Source organism: Triticum urartu, chromosome 4A (genome assembly GCF_056163025.1).
Source record: "Triticum urartu cultivar PI428250 chromosome 4A, HENAU_Tu73, whole genome shotgun sequence".
NCBI lineage: Eukaryota > Viridiplantae > Streptophyta > Magnoliopsida > Poales > Poaceae > Triticum > Triticum urartu.
Window position 1 is genome coordinate 7646427 of NC_141876.1, and position 10395 is coordinate 7656821.

General features: G+C 44.1%; 1 protein-coding gene across 1 annotated transcript; it reads right to left on the reverse strand.

Moving 5' to 3' along the window:
* Nucleotides 1–5400: 5400 nt before the first annotated feature.
* Nucleotides 5401–9806, reverse strand: LOC125529497 (putative fatty acyl-CoA reductase 5). Its single transcript, XM_087517413.1, has 8 exons — nucleotides 9585–9806; nucleotides 9362–9465; nucleotides 7561–7766; nucleotides 7111–7410; nucleotides 6809–6976; nucleotides 6648–6729; nucleotides 5929–6338; nucleotides 5401–5808 (listed from the first exon to the last, which is right to left on the reverse strand). Exons 1-8 carry the CDS (start codon nucleotides 9673–9675, stop codon nucleotides 5592–5594), a joined length of 1578 nt encoding a protein of 525 aa, XP_087373539.1. The 5' UTR covers nucleotides 9676–9806; the 3' UTR covers nucleotides 5401–5591.
* Between the last annotated feature and the right edge of the window lie 589 nt (nucleotides 9807–10395).

The window sequence follows — 10395 nt, forward strand, 5'->3', positions numbered from 1 at the left end:
TCCGCTATTGGTTATTGACCGGAGAGGTGTCTCGGTCATGTCTACATAGTTCTCGAACCCGTAGGGTCCGCACGCTTAACGTTCGATGACGATTTTGTATTATATATATATAGGACGATAGTATTTGGACACCGGAGGTGTTCCGGGGATACCGGGTACATATCGGGTCACCGGAAGGGGTTCCGGGCTACCGCTGATACGTCTCCAATGTATCTATAATTTTTGATTGCTCCATGATATATTATCTACTGTTTTAGACATTATTGGCCTTTATTATCCACTTTTATATTATTTTTGGGGCTAACCTATTTACCGGAGGCCCAGTCCAGAATTGTTGTTTTTTGCCCGTTTTAGGGTTTCGAAGAAAAAGAATATCAAACGGAGTCCAAACGGAACGAAACCTTTGGGAACGTGATTTTTAGGAAGATTATGATCCGGGAGACTTGGACCCTACGTCAAGAAAGAAAAGAGGAGGCCACGAGGTAGGGGGGCGCGCCTGCCTACCTTAGGCGCGCCCTCCACCCTCGTGGGCCCCCTGTTGCTCCACCGACGTACTCCTTCCTCCTATATATACCTACGTACCCCCAAACGATCAGATACGGAGCCAAAACCCTAATTCCACCGCCGTAACTTTCTGTATCCACGAGATCCCATCTTGGGGCCTGTTCCGGAGTTCCGCCGGAGGGGGCATCGATCACGGAGGGCTTCTACATCAACACCATAGCCCCTCCGATGAAGTGTGAGTAGTTTACCTCAGACCTACGGGTCCATAGTTAGTAGCTAGATGGCTTCTTCTCTCTTTTTGGATCTCAATACAATGTTCTCCCCCTCTCTTGTGGAGAACTATTTGATGTAATCTTCTTTTTGCGGTGTGTTTGTTGAGACCGATGAATTGTGGGTTTATGATCAAGTCTATCTATGAATAATATTTGAATCTTCTCTGAATTCTTTTATGTATGATTGGTTATCTTTGCAAGTCTCTTCGAATTATCAGTTTGGTTTGGCCTACTAGATTGATCTTTCTTGCAATGGGAGAATTGCTTAGCTTTGGGTTCAATCTTGCGGTGTCCTTTCCCAGTGACAGTAGGGGCAGCAAGACACGTATTGTATTGTTGCCATCGAGGATAACAAGATGGGGTTTTCTTCATATTGCATGAGTCTATCCCTCTGCATCATGTCATCTTGCTTAAAGCGTTACTCTGTTTTTAACTTAATACTCTAGATGCATGCTGGATAGCGGTTAATGAGTGGAGTAATAGTAGTAGATGCAGGCAGGAGTCGGTCTACTTGTCTCGGACGTGATGCCTATATACATGATCATACCTAGATATTCTCATAACTATGCTCAATTCTGTCAATTGCTCAACGGTAATTTGTTCACCCACCGTAGAATACTTATGCTCTTGAGAGAAGCCACTAGTGAAACCTATGGCCCCCGGGTCTATCTTTATCATATTGATCTCCTACTACTTAGTTATTTCCTTTACTATTTACTTTGCCTTTATTTTACGTTGCATCTTTATCATAAAAATACAAAAAATATTATCTTATCATATCTATCAGATCTCACTCTCGTAAGTGGCCTTATAGGGATTGACAGCCCCTATTTGCATTGGTTGCCAGGATTTATTTGTTTTGTGCAAGTACGAGGGACTCACGCGTAGCCTCCTACTGGATTGATACCTTGGTTCTCAAAAACTGAGAGAAATACTTACGCTACTTTGCTGCATCATCCCTTCCTCTTCGGGGAAAACCAACGCAGTGCTCAAGAGGTAGCAACCGCCGACAAACTACACCGGAAGGGGTCACCGGAATGGGGCGCGGATCACTTCACCATCACCGTCACCACGCCGTCGTGCTGACGGAACTCTCCCTCGACACTTTGCTGGATCAAGAGTTTGAGGGACGTCATCGAGTTGAACGTGTGCAGAACTCGGAGGTGCCGTACATTCGGTGCTTGATCGGTCGGAACGAGAAGAAGTTTGACTACATCAACCGCGTTGTCAAACGCTTCCTATTTCGATCTACGAGGGTACGTGGACACACTCTCCCCCTCTTATTGCTATGCATCTCCTAGATAGATTTTGTGTGAGCGTAGGAATTTTTTTTGAAATTGCATGCTATGTTTCCCAACACATGCATCATAGTGTCTATTTTGAGAACATTTCGTGGTGGTATGATTCTGCCCCCTCCCCCTTGTTCACCATGGTGTGACCTCGGTGGAACGACTATGATCTGTTTGCTGTAATGTGAGTGTACGAAGTGTTCATGGCTGACATGGAGTGCATGAATGAATTTTGGAATGAACAACACATCATCATTCTTGTTGATTTGGATTCTTACAACATGTTACGCTCCGAACTTTCTAGCAAAAATCGACATGACTAGTCAAAATTTTGTCCTTGTTTGTAATAAAAGCAAAACTTTTCGAGTTTTGATTGCAAAATGCTAGGGTAGTTTGGTTGCAACATTATGTTTCTTTTACCAATTTTCTTTCCTTTTTAACTTTTTTTCTCAAAAAGTTTCCCTTTTTGAAAAAAATGTTTGCAATTTTCAAAAATGGCGTGGGATATCAGATCTGTGGCAATTGACGTTTGAGACTCGATTGACCCTTTGTTCATTTTTTACAAATCCTTTTAAGGACGCCTAAACTTCATAATCACGAACTCCAGATATCTCTACTGATAGAAAAAGACTAGGCATCTCTAGTAGTTTATTTGACCGCTCCATATACTTTAAAATGACTATACCGTATTGATCCCCTGGAAAATTGATACACAAACGATTATAAACATCATGGGGATAGTAAATATGTGAAATAATGCAAAATTACTAGATTGCTCGAATTTACGGTGGACCCCATGTGAAACATATATTTCTTATACAATAATATATTTTTATTGCAAAAAGTACAATTTTTTCATTTAGCACTACCAGGAAGGCATTTGCGATAATAAATATGAAACTGTACAACAAATTCGCACCATAATATAGACGCTAATTGATGTAGCTTGTTATATAAATAAATAAAGTATATAATACATATCGATAATGGCAAAATATTTTAGCAACCAACTGAGCCGTGATGACGTAAAATAGTTTGATATAAATAAAAAAACAATATAATTTTAGTAGGCCTATTAAGTTTTTTATTTTTCGGGTTCAATCACACCCCAAAATCTCTGGTCTAAAACGGCTTCTAGAACTCAACAACGAGGAGCTGAAACGACTATGGATCTGTGATTCTACAGTCGGGACCAGAGCTCTCAACCCGCGTGTATTTACAGACTCTCGAGGGTATTTTCTCCAAATTTGCATGTGATGCGACTATTATCATTGGATCTCATATACAAAATTGTTAATGTAATTTCTAAATATAGTTGGTTAATTATAGAAGTATCCACACATTCAAAATTTTAATGTGAAAAGTGTTCCTGTACCTTTTAAAAACATTCATATAATTTAAAAAATCATGTATTTTTAAAAATATATTAATGTAGTTTTAGGTAGTTATCCATGTATTTTTAATTTTTGCGTCACTTGAAAAGGTGTTCATGTATTTATTTAATTTAAAAATTTTAGTGCATTTTAAAATTATTCACGTTAATAATAAAAATGTTTCATGTCTCTTGGGAAAAAATGTTTGTGTTATTTAAGGAAAGTGTGCGTGCATACAACATTGTTCTTGTATTTTATCAGATTTCTTTAAAAAAATTCTGTAAAAATAAATGTAAAAATGAAATGAATGACAAAAAAGGGAAGGAAAAACGACAGAAAGAAGTAAAAATTAAACAGAAAAGTTAACAGAAAATAAAAAAAAAGTGAGAAGAGAAACCCAAAATGAAAAGAAATGAAAGGGAAAATTTCTGCCGCCTGAGAGTTGAATTCCTTGATTATCTGCCCATAGTGTCCGAAGCAGGACCCTCCAGGTTGGATATGACCGCGAGACAATCGCTGGCTATGAACATCCGTTGTAGCGTAAGGTCAGCTGGCAGGGCGGTATGGCGAGTGATTGCCTGCATGCCATCGTCTCAAGAACCTTCGGGTCATTGATGTCAGAGATAACCGGTGTCGAAGATCCCAGGTAATGGTCATGTTCATCTCGTGCCATCGCATTGATGCTTCTCACTCGTTGATTCTTCCCCACCGTGGCATCCGCATTAATCTTCGCATATCCCGTCGGAGGCGGCGGCCGACCTTGATGCACTAGTGTAGTCCGAGCATGGCTAGTAGCCTTCACCTCTTTGGTACATAGACGAAGTTTATCAAGGAAACTTCGAACAAAGGCAAAAAGTGGATGCAAACTTTGGTAAATTTCTTAATGAATTAACTTTCGCTTTGCATGCCATATGGACCAATGTGTTACACACATGGTAGTAAGATTTTTCATGCGATAGTGAATCGATCATGGTGAAAAGCCAGTGCTTCGCTGATGAGGTTTGGATGCATATTATAGGCGGTAAACCACATTTTTTTTTTGCTTTGAGAAACTGCTTTCTACTGTTCGCTTCTCGAGAAAACCAGCCGTTGGTGTTCGCTTCTCGAGAAAACCAGCCGTTGTTGTTCGCTTCGGAAAAACCCCTTGCTGCTGGTTGCTTAAAAATAGGTTTTCATATATTTAAACTTTTCATGGATTCAAAAAAAGTTCACAAGATTTACATAATGTTTGTGACTTTTATACATGTTCAGGCATTTGAAATATATTAATGATTTTTTAAAAAAATCACGAGGTTTTTTTGAAACAATCTTGGAATTAAGAAAATCCATATTTTTTTAAAACATTCATGAATTAAAAAAATATTTGATTAAAAAATGTTAGCTATTTTTTTATTTTTGTTTAAATTTTTAGGAATGATCAGGAATTTAAAAATAAATAATATATTTTCTAAGAAAATGCATGAATGAAATAATTGAAATGGAAAATCAAAGGTATTCTAGATGGAGAAAAAAAAGTAAAGTAAACACGAAAGAAAATAGAAAATATTTAGTAGAATAAAAAAGACAGAGAAACCAGTGAACATAGCAAAATTGAAATCTGAAAATAGTATATAAACCAAAACCAGATAAAAAAAAGGTAAGACAGCCTGTACTCATGGAAAGTCATGAAACCCTGGAAACCAACCAGAATAAAAACCACCCATAGCGGTGCGGAGCAAGGTGAAGAAAAGATAAATAGGTCAGGGCCCAAGGGAGGCCGGGATGTGCGGTCGCTTTAAATCACATTTTATTCTACGCATACGCAACATATGTACCTATGCACATGTGGTAAATAATCCTATGCATATTTTTTTGAGGAAAAACCTATGCACATTTGGAGGCTGTGTTTTTTCGTAGTACTGTGAAAAGTAGAAAATTCCCAACATAATTCCATAGGAACCTTGTCATTTCAGAGGCCCCGGCTAGAATGCAAGTAATTTTATCTTATACTCATAGTCATTGGTTAAATTTCCAATGGCAGTACAATCAATACTCATACAATAATACCGCAGACTTAAGAACGAGATTACACATGGTGGACACAGACTAGCATTCATTTGATTTCCTCCATTCTTTCTTGGTAGTATGTGGAAGCAGATCGGAGCAAATGTGCATCACTTGAGGACGTACTTCATGACACCAGGGATGTGGACCTTGAAGAAGTAGTCGTCCCAGTCAACGGTCTTGGGGTCAAAGTTGAATAGACAGCCGGTGGCATCGGCATGGTCACCGTCGGCCATGGCGAGCCTAAGCTTGTTGAGGTTGACATCATCGAAACAACCCTTGAAGAGCGAGAAGGGCCCGTACAGGTCCACCAGCTGCATCACGAACCTGCACAATGCATGTTCCAATGGTATAATATCAAGACCATACAACTGCAAACATGTTTAAATTGCACTCCCTGTAGATACATCCGTTTGAGCGTCAACTAATTCCAAACGGAGAAAATACCTGTACTTGCGGGCGAGGTCGTGGTAAAGGGCAGCAAGGCCGAAGAGGCCGCAACAGAGGATGGAGAGCAGGCGGAGGAGCTCGAGGGGAACACGGTACTTGAGCACCATGAAGAGGTGGAACGCCGCGATGCTGCCAAGAAACCGCACCTTGCGGGTGCGCACGGTGCGGCCGTCAGGCCCCACCCGTGGGTGCTCCTCGAAGTACCGGATCCCTGTCCGGTACAACACCGCGTACGGAGCTGGGTGCCGCAGCGACGAGCTCACGTGGTACACCGTTGGCGCTGCCGACACCGAGTGAGGGTGCTGCTGCTGCGGAGGCGGCTTCTTCTCTGGCTCTGATGGCCGAGTGGAGGAGGCGTGCGCCACCGTGGCCGCCATCATCGCGTTCACCACCATATCGCCGGGCATCTGCATACACCATAGTTGCGCATTTGGGTTAGAAACTGTGATAATCCATTAGCAGCATATGTAACCTTGCTGTAACAGGCAAGATTCAGATAGTAACTGCACGCAGCCAAGTACAGCTAAGGTTGGTTGATGCACTGCAGCAGCCACTTGGCCTTGTTGGCACAGACGCTTCAGATGCAACTTACTGCAGCATGGTCACACACTGTACTAGTATACTTATTACTCATTACTGCAGCACGTTCGCAGGAAGATGGTAGCACTGGTAGCTCTGCATTTGCTGAATGAACTAACAGTGAGTGAAGCAATTACCACGTCCATGGTTAGGTCGAGGTCGGCGAGGAAGCACGACAGGCTCTGTTTTGCGTACCCGATCAGGATCGCGTCGATCGTCCTGGGGTTTTCATATTCGATGTCAGAATATGAATTTGAAACTTGGCATTTGAATTTGGATGGGAAGAGTTAGAACGAACCTGGTGCCTTCGATCCATCCTGGCAGGGGGTCGTTTTGCACGCTGGTGATGATGCTGGGCCGGACGATGACCACCGGCACGTCGCCCCCGCGCATCATCTGGGCCAGCATCATCTCCCCCATGGACTTGGTGAACACGTACGTGTTGGGCCACCCAAAGTGCCGGGCCCTGCACACACCAGAATTCCAAAATTAATCCCATTTCTGAATTTCAGTTCCAAGTTTCACAAAAAAAACCCTCTGGTATTGAACTTGAATTTCACATAGTAGGAGAAACTTTCAAAGGGAAATATGCTTCCTAACCTGGTGAGGCCGAGGTCCTTCATGGCCTTCCTCTGGGCCTTGGGGTCCACATCGTCGTCGGCCTCCATCTGCTTCCTGAGTTCCCTGGCGAGCCTCAGCTCGGCGTCGATGTCAAGGCGGGTGCCATCCTCCCGCAGCGTCTCGCCGTCCCTGAACGGCCTCTCCGGCACCAGCCCCTGCTTCTCGCCGGCGACGTAGGCCGTGGAGACGTGCATGAGCACCTCGAGGTTGGGGCATTTCCGGGCGAAGTCGCACATGTGCTTCACCCCCACCACGTTCACGTCCAGGCCCACGTCGTACCTGAGCACACACACGTCCGTGCACGTACATTGCACAGTTAGTTTCAGAGGTCATTGATGAACTCACTACTCCAGAGAAGAAGATGCAGGAATGCACGTTCTCCCGCTGAATTTTTTTCTCTGACGAGTTAAACAGTAAATAGTACTGTACCTTTCGTAGAAGTTGGTTGTGGCGGCCCCGTTGACAATGACGTTGAGCTCGTCGGCCAGCCGGAGCTCCCGCAGCGTGGCGGGGTCGACGCCGAAGCCCTCGCGCATTACGTCGCCGGCCAGCCCCACCACCTTGTCTGCGACGAAGGCATCGAACCCGGCGCCGTGCCGCTCCCGCAGCATCCCGAACAGCTCCTTCCCCACCACCTGCGAACCACGTCGATCTCGATCAATAATTCTTCATTTGCAATCCGTGTTTGATACATGCATGCATGCACTGTGGATCCACCACCCCGCATGGTATCTCGGTAACTTTTGGTAAAAACTATAAATTGCTTCTGCAGGGCAGGACAATCGACCCGTGCAACTGTCTGCAACTGTAAATTGCCCACACCTATACAATGAAGGATCAGTGAATGCATATGAAGAAATGAAGAGGGGCCAGGCGTACTGGAAGCGTGTTTTTCCGGCTTGCTAGATGGAGTAGGAGTAAGGTGGAGGACCAAGCGTACTGCCCATTGTCTCTGCTCTGGATCTTCTTGGCACTACTCAATAACTACACCAGCTAGAGTAGATTACACTCTTTTCTTTTTTGCAGACGCAATAATAGAACGTAATTAGGTAACCAAAATATTATTGCATTTATTTATGTTTATTGTTGAACATGCTAGGTTTAGTTAGAATTTGATGCAATCAGGCAACCAAAACATTATTGCAGACTTGCAGTGCACTCTGAATTCTGAATTCTCAAGTTGACGAAGCTGTAGTAAGTGGTGCCAGTGCCAGATGGTGCCCTGCCCTCGTCATTTCCAAGCACCAGCCAGCCAGCCATGCATGCATGCAGGCTGCACACTGGCCGGCTAGCTAGGTGGTGGTGCAGTACCAGTTGTGCACTGCATGCGGCAGAGGCCATTGAAAACTTCTGAGTCGAGTCGACCTGACCAAACCTACCGGCCTACCCACACAATAACTCCTCATACGACTCCTAGGAATACACTCAGCTCCGCTACTTCGCCGCCGGTTTATTTATCATCCTGCCGCGGGTTTTCCCCAGGTTTCCGGTTTCCAAGACCGGGCATGAATGAAAATGTTGAAATTTTTGCCAACCATACTCCTACTAGTGTCTGGTTTCTTGTTCAAATTAATCCTGGCATACCAAAAGCTGGCAGAATATTTGTGCATTTACCTAGTATCTAGAGAAGAATGAGCGGTGTACAGCTGAGATTATTCATGGCCACCTCTCATGCAGAGTATGACATGTGACTCTCAACCTCAGAAAGAGAAGAAAAAATGGCATGTGACCGACCCGAATGTTCGGCAGGAATGCCACCCAGCAGTGTGCACCTAGCCCTATCTAATCCCGGTTTATACCTATAAGATAATTATTCTACACATGTTCATGTTTGCATCACAGATAGTAGCAGCGGGCAGCTGGACTATCTATGATTCTGTGATGAATTTGTGATATCTATGCATGTTTTGTTCCGATGCGCCACATAATGTTACTAGTATTATAGTACAGTATTAATTATAAATGGGAAAAAAAGAGAGTTGTAAGTATGAAACAGAATGAAGAGACACAGGGGAGCAGCTTGGGGGCTTCTCTGTCTGAGAGAGAACTCGCATGTGTTCCTTGCAGCATGATCTTACCAAGAACCATGCTACCGGCATGTATCCTTGTCTACTACTCTAATCTCTAGAACAGAGGAGTATTGAGAGGAGTACTGAGAGAGAGATTGAGGGAGGGGGTGCAAGGATCAACATGATGATGGGGCATGATGGACGGGCAGACAGGCACGCACCTCGGTCTCCACCCGGCGCCTCGCCGCCGCGGCGTCGGCCGCCCGCACCGGCAGGTAGATCCTCTTCACGTCCGGCTGGACCCTCAGGATCTTCTCCACCATTACTGCACAGGTCGACGAATGAGCACACAATGCAACACCAAGGACTCTCAGGATGGATGCATGAACTGTTCCTCAGAAAATAGCAAGACATGCATAGATCATCATCAGCATGCCTACTTACTCTTGCCAAGGAAGCCCGTGGCTCCGGTGATGAGGACGCTCTTGTTCCTGAAGTACTCGATGATCTTCCCCTCATCCAGCGTGCCCACCATCTTGCCTTGGTTTTGTGTGTGTGTGAACTGTGAAGCTCGGGAGGAGAGGACAGAGACCAGGGAATGAGAGATGGAGGAGGAAGAGAGGCGTGTGCTTGGTGTGTGAGGCTTGTGTGCTCCGGCACCCACTACTTATACACGCGCAGGGCCGGCCAGCAAGGTGTTGAGGGTGGCGAAGGGGGTGTTTGTTTTTTTACCAAACGGTAGAGATTTTTTAGGGACTAAATTAGGCATTTGTGACTAAATGAAGAAGAATCTCAAGAAGAGTCTTTTTAAGACTTTTTTGGACTTTTCCAACAATGCCCCTCCATGCACCCATTGACCCACTACCTTATGGTGTTGTTTAATTGTTATTTTTTTATATACTAGGGGCAAGATGGTTATTTAATAACCTCTATGAAGGATCTAGAGACTTTTTAATCTTTAAAAACAAACAGGGAGAGACTTTTTAGGGACTAGGGAATTTTTAAGTCTCCGAGCTACACAAACAGGACAGGGGTGGCTGGCTCGCTATTGAGTGCACGTAATTAGCAAGGGCAACACGCTTGTGCTTCCCAACCACAACCTGCTTTTCCAGCGAAACCGGAGGTGAGCGCCATAGTCAAAGTAATGCAGTAAAGTAGCAGCAGCACATAGTTTTTTTTTTTTAGAACAGCACACTAGTTAGTTAGTTAATTAAAGATCCACCAACACTCTAGTACTACTTTTTGCAGTACTGCT